General features: G+C 44.6%; 1 protein-coding gene across 2 annotated transcripts in view; it reads left to right on the top strand.

Annotated features, from left to right (window-relative positions):
• cntnap2a (contactin associated protein 2a) overlaps positions 1-14600 on the top strand; it is a 369048-nt gene that overhangs the window by 209556 nt on the left and 144892 nt on the right. For both annotated transcript variants that reach the window (XM_048266216.1, XM_048266215.1), the window contains exons 11-13: positions 2618-2724; positions 5252-5371; positions 6839-7039. In XM_048266216.1, coding sequence (XP_048122173.1) covers positions 2618-2724; positions 5252-5371; positions 6839-7039 — 428 coding nt within the window. The remainder of the gene's footprint in view (positions 1-2617; positions 2725-5251; positions 5372-6838; positions 7040-14600) is intronic.

Here is a 14600-nt window from a genome sequence, read left to right as displayed (position 1 = left end):
TTAGAATATACTGCCTTTCCTCTGCGCCTGAAGATGATAAATAGTGGGCTGAATCAGAAAATATTAAAACCGCAGTGACTCATTGGGTCCTTTAGGGACGACTGCAACCATAAGAGCATCTCGATCGCCACCTCTGCTCGTTGTGTTTAACTGTGTGCGCCATTTGAAGACGCCCACACAGCAGAAGCGCTTGAGCCGTCGGTACCACCCCGTATGGAGTTACTCATGCAGTTCAAGTCAATCAATAGGATGGAGTTACTCATAGTAGGATGGAGTTAGTCATAGTAGGTTGGAGTTACTCATGCAGTGCAAGTCAATCAATAGGGTGGAGTTACTTATAGTAGGATGGAGTTACTCATAGTAGGGTGGAGTTACGCATAGTAGGGTGGAGTTACTCATTCAGTGCAAGTCCATCAGTGTAAATAGTTTGCCACACATATTCAGACACAGATGGACAGTGAGCCCAGAAACGTAATTAGTGTGAAACGTCACAGAAGGGTGGACAGCCAGGACGACCACGTCAGAGAGAGTGGAGTGGACAAGTCCACACGCTAACAGTCTCTCTGGAGTGGACAAGTCCACATGCTAACAGTCTCTCTGGAGATCCGCTCTGGTAATATTCCACTGGGACAAAGTCCTTTACAAGTATAATCACCATGGGGTGGGTCCGATCATTTGATTTCAGACCACGGGAAGGTGGACAGTAGTAATTGATTTGAAATAGGTAAGAGTGTAATGGCAGCAACTGGAAAATCTTTTTCTCTTTTACGGAGGAGAACTTTAACAGAACACTCCTCCACCCCTCACACATTCCTTTTGATCCTTCTGCTAATTTATCACACCTTTGAAGAAGGCTGTAGCCAAATACGAATCATTGGGGGGGTTGGTGGTGTTCCAGTGAAGTCAAAATTGCATTAACTTGAGCTTTAATGAAGAATTCACTGAAGGCCCAGATAAAGGTTATAGGTATGGGAGAGCTGTATGGCGTAAAACTCTTAATCTCTATTGTGAATACGTTATGGGAATTACACACTCATTGTTCTTCCTCTCTCTCGCTTTGTAGTTCGAGAGCACCGATCTCTGTGTGAGCATTTATCTCACATAGTATTCTCAGATTTTAAATTCAAGCAGAGATGTGAAGGTTATTTGATGAGACGCTAACATTTGTATCTATTTATATAGCCTTATTGTCATTGCTTGAAGATACAAAGACTTGTCACCACTTGACAAAATCACACTCAGAAAAAGGATAGAGAGCAAACTGTGACACATTCTGGCAAGTGCTATTATTGAACGCTTACATCCCCTTAGTGTGAGTTGGACAAAGTTTTATCAGAAACAATCCTTGATTTGATATCTCTGAGGAACGTTCCATTGTCAATCACACTTTCTTGTTATTTTGTGGACCTGTGAAAGCTAATGGAATGCCATATCTTCATTATCAAGCTCATATGCACCAAGACAGAAATCTTGCCTGATTGCCTCAAGATGCAATTCAATTTCAGAATGGCATTTGTATTGTACATACTGCTAATGATTGAATAGTGTGAACATAGAAGATCATTTGAATTGATGAACATGAAGAACAGCAGTGCTATATTGCCATACTGCTACACTGATTGATCTGATTGATTGCCCACGGCCGGCCCAGTCTTGCTATATTGCCATACTACTATACTGATTGATTTAATTGATGTTGCTGTATTGCCATACTACTATACTGATTGATCTGATGGCCAGGTGTATGCTATACTGATTGATCTGATTGCCAGGTGTATGCTATACTGATTGATCTGATTGCCAGTTGTATGCTATACTGATTGATTTGATTGCCAGACGTATGCTATACTGATTGATCTGATTGATGTTGCTGTATTGCCATACTACTATACTGATTGATCTGATTGATGTTGCTGTCTTGCCAGGTGTATGCTATACTGATTGATCTGACTTTAGGGATGTAACGATTACCGGTATAATGGTAAACCGCGATAAAAATGTTGACGATAACAATTACCGTTTTCTTTTCAAATATCATAATTATCACGGTTGATTACCGCGGTGTGGAAACTGTGTGTTTAATTTTTTCCAGCTTCATCCGAGTCTGCTTTTGACATACAGTAGGCCTGGTACAATGAAACAGAACTGGTACCCTACTGATTCTGTTGCTTAATTGATGGTTTTAACTACTGTACACTTCGGATTAGGCTACATCTGATTTTAAAAGGCGGAACATTTTCACCGCAAAATGTGCACTGTATCATGTAGCCACTCTGCGTCTTTTTATGTTTGCGTCCACATTAAATCCATTCCAGTCACGTTATCAGGAGAATACAGTAGCCTAAAGTTTTATTTTGAACGCTTGAAGCTATAAGCACATAGCCAATTAAGCATGAAGAAAAAAGTGAACGGGACACTTTTTGAAACTATTTCAGCTTGTGTAGGCCTATCAATGCTTTCTGAACATATTGAACACACTTTTAGAAATACTGTGATAATACCGAAAACCGTGATAATTTTGATCACTATAACCGTGAGGTTAAATTTTCATACCGTTACATCCCTAGCCAGGTGTATGCTATACTGATTGATCTGACTGATGTTGCTGTCTTGCCAGGTGTATGCCAAACCACTGTGAGCATGGAGGCAGGTGTACACAGACCTGGGACAGCTTCAGCTGCACATGTGACGGAACAGGATACGTTGGAGCCACCTGCCACACTTGTAAGTGTGTGTGTGTGTGATTGTGTGTGTGATTGTGTGTGTAATTATGTGTGTGTGTGTGTGTGTGATTGTGTGTGTGATTGTGTGTGTAATTGTGTGTGTGTGTGTGATTGTGTGTGTAACTGTGTGTGTGTGTGTGTGTGTGCGTGTGTGTGATTGTGTGTGTAATTATGTGTGTGTTTGTGTGTGATTGTGTGTGTGATTGTGTGTGTAATTATGTGTGTGTGTGTGTGTGTGTGTTTGTGTTTGTGTGTAATTGTGTGTGTGTGTAAATTGTGTGTAATTGTGTGTGTGATTGTGTGTGTGTGTGTGTGTGTGTGTGTGTGTGTGTGTGATTGTGTGTGTAATTATATGTGTGTGTGTGTTTGTGTGTAATTGTGTGTGTGTGTAATTGTGTGTGTGTGTAATTGTGTGTGTAATTGTGTGTGTGATTGTGTGTGTAACTATGTGTGTATGTGTGTGTGTGTGTGTGTGTGTGTGTATGTGTGTATGTATGTGTGTGTGATTGTGTGTGTAACTATGTGTGTGTGTGTGTGTGTGTGTGTGTGTGTGTGTGTGTGTGTGTGTATGTATGTGTGTGTGATTGTGTGTGTAACTATGTGTGTGTGTGTGTGTGTGTGTGTGTGTGTGTGTGTATGTGTGTGTGTGTGTGTGTATGTATGTGTGTGTGTATGTATGTGTGTATGTATGTGTGTGTGATTGTGTGTGTAACTATGTGTGTGTGTGTGTGTGTGTGTATATGTATGTGTGTGTGATTGTGTGTGTAACTATGTGTGTGTGTGTGTGTGTTTGTGTGTGTGTGTGTGTATGTATGTGTGTGTGTGTGTGTGTATGTATGTGTGTGTGTGTATCACCGGGGGGAGAGCTACTTGGGCACAGGTATAAAGTAAACTTGATACATTTGTTATTCTGAGTGATATCTCTGTTCAAGATTGAAAACATCAATAATTTATCAACAAACCCTTTTGATTGTTGATATTCATGGCTTGTTGTGGCATTGTGTGGAATAGCTATTGTTTCACAGGTGACAAAGCTATAATTTTATATTTTTCAGCTGATCATGGTGAACTGCAATATCTTGCCAGACACTAGAAAATAAACTTCACTTTCACACACTCACACACTCACACACTCACATGAGGCCTGTGTCCTGCATGCTTTCACACACTCACATGAGGCCTGCATGCTTTCACACACTCGCATGAGGCCTGTGTCCTCCTGCGTGCTTTCACACACTCACACACTCACACACTCACATGAGGCCTGTGTCCTCCTGCGTGCTTTCACACACTCACACACTCACACACTCACATGAGGCCTGTGTCCTGCGTGCTTTCACACACTCACATGAGGCCTGTGTCCTCCTGCATGCTTTCACACACTCACATGAGACCTGTGTCCTGCGTGCTTTCACACACTCACACACTCACATGCGGCCTGTGTCCTGCGTGCTTTCACACACTCACACACTCACATGCGGCCTGTGTCCTGCGTGCTTTCACACACTCACACACTCACATGCGGCCTGTGTCCTGCGTGCTTTCACACACACCGAGTCGCTGCTAGACAGAGCTCTGTTGTATTCTCTGTGAATTGAGTCATTTAGTGGCAGTTATCTAAATAGGAAACGTTTCGGGGGAATCAGGAGTCTGTCAAAGAGTCGTCATGTGGTAGCTCAGGGGATTTGGCTGCGAAAGTGTTGCTGTTTGACACGTTCACAGGAAGTGTTGGCGCTGTGGGGCGGAGCCATTCTTTTAGTATAAACCTTTTGCTGATTTATTTTTAACCTTTATTTTGTGATTCTGACAAATGGTTGTGGATAATTGAAAGCAGTTGAATTGCATCCCTCTCTTTCATGCCTGTGAAGCAAAGGGTTGTATGACTACTCTAAAGGAATACTATTTAACATGAGTATTGGATTACAATGCCTGGCCTGACCTTTAAGAAGCTGTCCTTATTCCCATATTAAAGTGAACTCCATAAATACATTGTCTTCGATAAAAAAGTACCCGTATTGCTGTCAATACGGCACAATCTGCTGCACAATCGCACATATTGGACGTTCCCCTTGGAACACCCCACGTCATGCTGCGGTTCCATCCTGTCGCACTCTGACCAATGCTGCGGTTCCATCCTGTCACTCCCTGACCAATGCTGAGGCTCCCTGCGTGTGTAGAGAGCTTTTGGGTCATGAAGAACACCTCTACTGTGAAAAGAGAGTAGTGTAGTGGTCAAGGAGCCAGGCTAGCAAGCAGTCACCAGAGAAAAGAGAGTAGTGTAATGGTCAAGGAGCCAGGCTAGCAAGCAGTCACCAGAGAAAAGAGAGTAGTGTAGTGGTCAAGGAGCCAGCCTAGCAAGCAGTCACCAGAGAAGTTGTGGGTTGGAGTCCCAGCTACCACCGCTGTGCCACTGAGCAAGGATGTACTGTAGAACAGAATCTGTTGTTGTAAACAGTATGAGCGTGATGGTTATGGATGTCTCAATTCTGAACTGACATTCCTGTTTTCCTTGTGTTCTTTCTCTCCAGCTGTGTATGAGCAGTCTTGCGAGGCCTACAAACATCTGGGAAAGACGTCAGATGCCTACTGGATCGATCCGGACGGAAGTGGATCACTCGGACCCTTCAAAGTGATCTGCAACATGACCGGTAACTAACTGCATCTGTGCAGCATTTGATTAGACAAAGACTGACGATTGGAGAGTCCAGGTGAACTAGCCAGGTGGTGGTCAGATTGTGGTGTGGCTGGAGGGGAATGTGTCTCTGGGGTGTGTGTGCTGTTGGAGTATCAAACATTAATGCACTCTGCAGAAGGCTGCTTTGAAACTGGTGCTTCTGGGGGAAAAGAGAAGATGTCTGAATTACATTTGATGGTGTGTCTCCTAGTTTATGTTCACCAGCATGCTCTAAAGCCTATTGAATGTATTGAACCACAAGATATATCCCAAAGATCTCCCTCTCAGGCTTCTGCATTCACTCACACATCCAAGTATGTTTAGCTCTGGGCCAACCTGCCGCCTTAACACATCACCACCACAGAGTGATGCAGTGTCCATAAACAGCCCAGGTGGACCACCCCCCTTCCCCTAAAATGAAAGGGAAAAAGAGGGGCTATTTTATGGCGCATTGGAGACTCTCCGACCACATAAACTGGGTCCGGTATCGTCCTTCTCAGGCAGAGACCTCTGCCTCCAGTGTGTCCGTGAAATCCCCTCACTGTGCAGAAAGGGGCCCCTTAATGCTGCTAATCAGAGCATCCAGATGGCTGGACCATGCAGTGGGCGTCTGGCTACAAATTGCAGTTGGACCTCGCCGCAGAAAAGCACACAGGACCCTCAGCAACCCTGACATTTTGGGAGCAAATATCATATCTGTTTACATAACGGATATTGAAAGTCAGGATATACAGAGAAGCAGCATTTGGTGTTGAAATTGGACACAGTCGTGTGAAATTACTGTGGTCACTTCTAGAGGGGTGATTCTGGTTCTACTGTATCTAGAGGGGTGACTCTGGTCAGTCGACACTCTGATTTCGCCTCTCGTCCACTGACTGCTTGAGTGCTGGCAATGTTTTTGTGTTTTTTTTATGTAAGAAAAGGTTTGCCAAGATAATCTTTTTCTAAAAGAATTGGTCAGGTTTTTGGAAAAACAGGTCAAGCAACAACACTGCCTGGCTCACCTTAAGGACACAGTATGAACTCATGTAAATGGGTCTGTTAGAGTAGCCATAGAGATGGAGTAGCCATGATTATCCATAGAGATGGAGTAGCCATAGACGTGGAGTAGCCATAGAGATGGAGTAGCCATATACATGGAGTAGCCATAGAGATGGAGTAGCCATAGACGTGGAGTAGCCATAGAGATAGGAGCAACAAACTCAGCTGCTTTTAGATTATTCTTCACCTGCTGATCAGCTTTATGGCATATCAGTCAACATGACTCAGTACCGATATCCACCACCAGCACTCAGTTAAACGCAAAGTTCATATCAGTTCTCTGTTTCATTTCATCCTAAAAATGACCCCGCGACATCCTCACATGACCAGCTGTCTTTGTCTTTGGCTGTGATCAGCTGCATAGCATTTATTTTTGATGTGTCCGCTTCGGCCCTGCCAGAGGACAAGGTGTGGACGACGGTGATGAACAACCTCCCGCCCCAGACGTCGGTCACCGGCTCTAGCCGTGAGAGGCGCACTGTCCTGCAGCTCAACTACAGCGCCTCGATGGAGCAGGTGACGGCCATCACGGACAGCGCCGAGTACTGTGAGCAGCATGTGGCGTACGCCTGCCGCACCTCCCGCCTCCTCAACACTCCAGGTGAGAATGGCAGCAGGATTATTTTGCATCTTTATTTGGCCTTTTGTCTTCATGAAGATAAAAGGAAGTGTGACAGGAAGCGAGTTGGAGAGAGGGGGGTCAGGAAATGACCGCTGGAATCGGCTACGTTGTGCCCTTGGAGCTGAGTGTGGCACAGATGCTGTCACTTCGTTTGAAGACGTGCTTATGCCACATTCATATAAGTGGCTTGTTTCGTTTGAAGACGTGTTTACGACACATTCATATTATGGCATGAAGAATTTGTGCAGCTGATGTTGTGTATGTTGTATAACAAATGTAGAGAGACAAGGGAAGTTGTCTAAGTGTTCCTCTGGTGCAGCTGATAGGAGATGATCACAAGCCAGACAGAAATGTCAGTGTCTGTACTGAGATCAGTAGCTCAGCACATGTGGCTTTGGGTAGATATGACTGAGGAGACGCCAGCAGTAGTGTGTTGAGTTTTCTCACATTTTCATCACGTTTGTGTCCAACACCAGCCCTATTGTCTCTGGTTAATTACGTCACGTTTGTGTCCAACACTAGCCCTATTGTCTCTGGTTAATTACCTCACGTTTGTGTCCAACACTAGCCCTATTGTCTCTGGTTAATTACCTCACGTTTGTGTCCAACACTAGCCCTATTGTCTCTGGTTAATTACCTCACGTTTGTGTCCAACACTAGCCCTCCTGTCTCTGGTTAATTACCTCACGTTTGTGTCCAACACTAGCCCTATTGTCTCTGGTTTATTACCTCACGTTTGTGTCCAACACTAGCCCTCCTGTCTCTGGTTAATTACCTCACGTTTGTGTCCAACACTAGCCCTATTGTCTCTGGTTAATTACCTCACGTTTGTGTCCAACACTAGCCCTATTGTCTCTGGTTAATTACCTCACGTTTGTGTCCAACACTAGCCCTTCTGTCTCTGGTTTATTACGTCACGTTTACCATCATTGATTGTGTGTGTTTCCCATGGCCATAATCATTTCATTTACTTAATCCAGGAGTCAGCAGTTGCCCTGGGCTGTTTTCAAATCTACCTTCCTCTAAATCACACCGTACAGCGGAGATCTATTATTGACCCTTAAGAAGGCCATCCTCTGTACTGTATGTTGCAGCCTCCTCCACATCACATCCTCTACAGCGGAGATCTATTGACCCTTAAGAAGGCTATCCTCTGAATGTTGCAGCGTTTAGAATCAGTGTTTTCTTGCTCGCCTGCTGCTCTGCATGTAATCTATTTATATTACATTGAATACTTTAAATCTTGGGGTTCAATAATCAATTCTTCCATTAGGTAATGCCACCAGAGCAATGCGTAGGCCATCATTGGGGTTCAATAATCAATTCTTCCATTAGGTGATGCCACCAGAGCTATGCGTAGGCCATCGTTTTATTTACTTTAGCGTTCAGCGGGACATAACTTTTCAAACGCACATATCCGGTGGTGGAGGACACCCATTTGTTTTTGAAATTAAGGTTCTTAATCATTTAAACTTCCCAATTGACAAGGCTGTAAGCATGGCAAGTAATAATGCAATTAATCTGTGCGGAATCGTTGGGCTAATGTTGCCGGCGTGGCGTTTTATTGACTTTCCTCCCGGAGCCATAATTAGTCATAAGTCAGGAAACGTACTGCGGAGCTGCGTTTGTGATGTCCACCCGCCTCATTAACATGTTCATCCTCCGCTCTGCTGTGGGCAGCTCACTCTTCATCCGAGGACGAGGCCTGTAATTCTGCTAGGACCACTATGTTGGGATACTGTGCCTAATGCCCTCAGCGATCAGAGAGAGATTTGGAGTGGACTCAACGCCTTTTTCCCCAAACATTGTGTCCTCGTTATGTTCCCGCTCAGTTTTGCACTTTGTCACCCGAAAGCCCATGATCCTCTCAGAGGAATTTAGTCGGATTTTTTTTTTTTTTTTTTTTTTTGCAGCTCAGTCTTTTAATTATTTTAAAGCTGTTCGTTAGTTTTTCGAGCGCTCTTTGGTCCACATTCTCCTCTCGAGAGTGTAATGGGAATCCTCTTTGGGAATAGCTGTTGGGAATGGTAGAGTGGTGCCCAGCGACTGTTGGCAATTAAGGCGGAAGCGTTTTGTGAACTGTCATGTCTGCTCTTGATTGATTGAGCATATGTTCAATAGCTGGGTATTAGTGCGTTAGACTGCATCGGGGCAATTAACCTCCTAGGGGATGTGGCTTGTCAACGCCATGCAGACTGCAGACTGCAGTGTCCTATTAAACTGTTTACCCGAAACGTGAGAAAGAGACGGGTGGAGGAAAGCCCAATTAAAATGCTGCCTAGCCCCACATGAAGGAGGGAACAAGGTGAAATAAAATGACTAGTTCCAAAAATATGCTTTATAAATTGACTGTCAGGTTTCATCAGTTGTCTAGTGGAGGGTCAGTGCGCATCGGCCAAACTGAGTGTTAAAGTAAATCGTGTCCGAGGTACATTAGGTTTGGTAACTGAGAACCGGCGCTGTAATTGTTGTAATTCGGCGACTTCATCCCTCTCTGATGGCAGATGGGTCCAGTTGGGTCATTATCCCAGCACCCCAATTCTTGCCACGCGCTTGCCGAGGGCGCCGCAGGCCTCGTCTAGCGTGACCCCCATTAGTTGGCTGCCTTGAACAGCGGGGGGGACGAGACGTCGGACGGTGCGACACGGCTGTCGACTCCGGTTCCTGTCCCGCTGGCCGCCCATGGAGGCTGACGTTTGTTTACTGCGCTCCCTGCTCCTGGGATGGCCGCTCCATTTGTATTTCGATTGTATATTTTATGAGCGAATTAGCTGCTTTCCACACTGGTTAGCAACACACAGGCCTCCGCCTGACACTGATACAGCAAGGCAGCGTATTACAGTGCATTGTGGGATCCTTATTCCCAGTGTGTGTGTGTGTGTGTGTGTGTGTGTGTGTGTGTGTGTGTGTGTGTGTGTGTGTGTGTGTGTGTGTGTGTTATGTGTGTGTGTGTGTGTGTGTGTGGAGGTAGTGAGCACACAACTGTTGTGATCTTGTGTCAGGGAAGCAGATGTGGAAATGAGTGTGTATCATGTTGTGGAAATCAAATTATTTTCTGTATTTTAAAACTATGATATGACGGTAGACTGTAAGCAGTCATTCCATATCAGCATCCTGAGCTTGCAGCCCCTCACAATGCCTTTTTTGTGTTTTTCAGATAGATATACTTCAGTGGTAATTGTTACAGGAAGAGGTAATTGTTACAATAAAGAAAAACAAACAAAACAAAACAACAACAATAGATAATAAATAAATACAATTGTCAATAATACAATTTTGTAGTGTTTAGGAGTCTGATTGCTGAAGGGAAGAAGCTATTTTTGAAACGTTTGGTTTTAGTGCATATGGACCTGTAGCATCTTCCAGAGAGGAGACGCTGGAACAAGTGGTGGTTTGGCTGAGAGGGGTCCTTAGGGTGCACTCACTGACCAGAGAGTGGACTGGAGAGGGGTCATAGCCAATCATGTCAGAGGAGGGGGGTCATAGCCAATCATGTCAGAGGAGGGGGGTCATAGCCAATCATGTCAGGCTTTGGTGACAACCCTCTTTAATCTCCTGTTGTTGCAACTGGTGTTGATTCCTTTGTCACACAGTCGAGAGACCCACTATGAGATTCTCAGAGAATGTCAGTGGTACAAATGAGTAATGAGCACAGAACTCCCTCTCAGAGAAGGAGAGGGGAGAGATTACTGTGGAATACATTCTAATGGACACAGTGTGGAACCAGAGAGGGTTAAAGTGGAGCTAGTAATCAAGGATCTTTGGTAGAACCTTTCTAAGTGAGATTAAATAACTTCTGAAGATATTAGTAGTTATGGAACTCAATTCTGCTCTCTCTTACTGATCATCGTCCAATCCAATCCAATAACCCAATTTAACACTTGAGATGTTATGTCATGTAATCTTAACCCAACCTAACCAATAACCCAATCTTACACTTGAGATGTTATGTCATGTCCAATCCAATAACCCAATATTACACTGTTATGTCATGTAATCTTTGTTGAACAGAATACTTATACTGTAGGCTAATCGTGTTGAAAAAGTTATTTACCTGAAATGCAATTATTTAGCTATTGTGTTCCTATCAAAGCACAGTGGCCCTTATCTCCTGTGCATGCGTCCTGTCAGGTGCTTGTTGATGTTGATGCCGTCCCCCTAATGTCTGTCTCCTGGGCCCTTTAATCTGTTTCACTTTAAAAGTCATCACTGTGTGGCGTGATTATGATGAACCTGAGAGGACATAGATCAGTGCGATAGAGCGTTTTCCCCAGAAATGAGAATGAATTGTTGTGCGGTAAACGAGCTGTCACACCAATCAGAGCGTGAACGGGCGGGTGTGACGGTGGCGGGGGAAAGGTAGCTCAGAAGGGGGGGGGGGGGGGGGGTTGTTTTGAAGTTGGAAAAAGAGTTCATTAAGTCTACACTACAAGTCATTTGCTTAGGTCCCCCCATAGTGATAAAGAATTTCCCCTTGGGGATCAATATCTCCTTTCAGTCAAATAGTTATTTTGATTATCTAAATATTGGTTATTTTACCCCTGATGTTTTAATTGAAAACAGTATTTGTCTGTCATACATTTTCAACATTTCAACATAATCAACATTGTAATAATAATTAACCCCGGGCATGATATCAGCACTGTGTGAGCCTGTAGAGACATCGCTTCATGTTGTACGTGTCCAATTTATCTCAATGAGATTGTAAACAAAAGAAACAAAAGAAATTATTTTTAATATTATCTGATGCTCTGTGCCCTCATATCAAACAAACGCAAAATTACACTATTAATAATTATTTTTGTATTTCAGTTCACTATGTTAATAGCTCTGCTGTGTAGAATATAGACCAGAGTATATTCATGTAATTACTCAGAAAGCAATAGAAAGGGTGTTGAAAATTTGAAATTAGTTGATTAGTTTCATTTCACTCAGATGTTCAACATAATTTCTTGTGAAAGCACTGCAGACAATGAGACATTTTCTGTATTTCTGCATCTTTAATTTACTCTAAGGGAATTTACAGAGCATGTCTACTTCCTCCTCACTGTGTAACTCCAGCAAACAATGAAAAGACTACTGAATAGATCACCTTAAAAATGAAAACCTGCCGTACGTATCTAGCAACAACATTATTACTATCAGAACAAAGCAATATGTGCACCATACTGTAACATGCAAACATGCAATGTAATTTAAAACTAATTAAATAATTTCCCAATGCAACTGCAGATATTGCTTTTTGGCAGTAACCTCGGTCTGATGGATGTTTGCTTGGCAGAGGTAGGGATATCATTCAATGAAAAGAACCGTACATGCTCTCTTAGTAGCATTCCTGTTGACAGAATAAATACACTGAGCAGCAGCTGAAATATTCACTAGGTTAACGTCTTCGCTGGTTACTGACCATATAGCTTTTAAAGCTAAACATGTAGTCAGTGGATACTACAGTGCTACACGTCTCATATAGAACAGTGTCAATACAATGCCATAGATTGATGTCTGGAGCATGGAGGTGCCACGCACGCTCTGAAAGGGTGACAATAAATGAGCGGATTTTGTAATGATTTCACGTAATGAGAATTCTGGTCATGGTTCCTTGAGTGGAGATTTGTGTCTGGGCGTCCGTGGGAGTTAATGACCAGGCAGTGCACGAGGCACTCGGCTCTGCAGCCCTGTCGTTAGAACGCGGTGCGGTGCGGAGCAGAGGCATGCATCCCAGGTTTTGCATATATACGACAGCATCATTACCCTCAATAATGTTGTCATATGTTTCACTGGCAGCGTCGTGTCACTTCCCCACCTTGAAGCAGAAGCGGCCTGTCTTGGGCACGGCCAGACGCACGAGAAGCGGCCTGTCTTGAGCACGGCCAGACGCACGAGAAGCGGCCTGTCTTGGGCACGGCCAGACGCACGAGAAGCGGCCTGTCTTGAGTACGGCCAGACGCACGAGAAGCGGCCTGTCTTGGACACGGCTAGACGCACAATACAAGGCGGTGAAGGCAAGAGGAAGCTGAGGCTGGTGGTTGCCGTGGAGATTCTTTATTGCTTTCTTTCCTGTGACTTGTTTATTTTAGGTTTTATTCTACGTTTATTTGACAGGGACAATGCACAATATATAACTGGGCCAGATTATAGCCACAAGGCTAATTTACATCTGTTGTCCCTGGACAGGAGTTGATGTTATAAATCAAATTAAAAGACAAAATGTATGAGTGTGGACAATGACCCAAACACACATCACAGTGGTATGTGCAGAGTAATAGACTGGACTTGTCCAAGACACTCGAGCCTTCCTGACTGGTCCTTTTTTAAACATGAACGTTGCGCTCAGAGAAAACCCCGGGGGAGCAAACAGGCTCGTTTCTGCTGCCGTCTTCAGGTGTTGAGAAGCAGGAAGTGAGGTGTGTCAGAGATGACCCCCACAGCGGTGACACCCTTGAGAAGCAGGAAGTGAGGTGTGTCAGAGATGACCGCCACAGCGGTGACACCCTCGCGAGGTGATGAGTCCGGATCCCACTCTCGACTCGTCAGGACACCGGTCGTGCGACTGGGCTCCTTCTAGAACACATTGCTGTGGGGGTTTTTTTTGTGTGATTATAAGAGCTTAAAAGTGGGACGGCTAGCCTCTCTCAACTGCCTGTTTCTCAACTCCCACACATTTAGAGAGGAAAAGAGGGAGAGAGAGAGAAAAAGAGAGAGAGAGAAAGAGAGAGAGAGAGGTAAAGAAAAGCCCCTGCATTGCCTGTGGTTATTTGATGAATGCCAGTCCAGTTTACTTGTTGTGGGCTGAAATTACGATTTAGCTGTGACAATGGAATGGGCTTCACCCAGGATGCCGGCCTGTTCCCCCGCCCATCCCCCTCACCCCCCATCCCCCACCGGCCGGCCATGGAAACGGTGTCCAAGAGGACGTGGCAGTTAATTGCGCTGGGCAGCCACAGCGCCGCTCGCCTCATGCGCTCCAGATGGTTTAGGACAACACAAGCTGCTTCATTATCAACATGGCCGCCCGTGTTGCTGCCCGCTGGCGCTGCACGCTCGTGGTGTGACCAGCCTTTGAATGGGCAAAGACCCCGTGAGAAATATCCAGTCGTCTGGCCTCCCCCCCCCCCCCCCACACACACACACACACCCCACACACACACCCCACTCATTTTCAGCCATATTAGTTCCTAACAATGCACATGAACAGAACAAGTCTGACATGTTTGGTTTTAATGAGGAGAGTTTAGCTCTTCTCACACTGTACTGTAGCGTTCATGCATGATGTTCTGGCTGCGTCCCCCTGCATTTGTTAAGGCAAATGACCAGGAGGGCTGAAGTCTTTAAAGCAACATCATGCAAGAATTGGCATTTAATTCCCAACAGGTCTAAGGCCTCATGTTCTTGTTCAGGGCTTCCATGTGAGAGTCTTTTGCACTGCCTTGCATGTTGGAGAATGCCTCTAAAGAGGTGATTGTGGCGTGCAGCCACGGTAGTATTACATTCTCCTTATTGTATCAGTCAGCATAGCATCCAAATGAGAGTTTGAAGCCGT

The sequence above is a fragment of the Alosa alosa genome, chromosome 16, assembly GCF_017589495.1.
Source record: "Alosa alosa isolate M-15738 ecotype Scorff River chromosome 16, AALO_Geno_1.1, whole genome shotgun sequence".
NCBI lineage: Eukaryota > Metazoa > Chordata > Actinopteri > Clupeiformes > Clupeidae > Alosa > Alosa alosa.
Note: the sequence above shows the minus strand (reverse complement) of the source record. Positions and strands in the feature narration are given on the sequence as shown.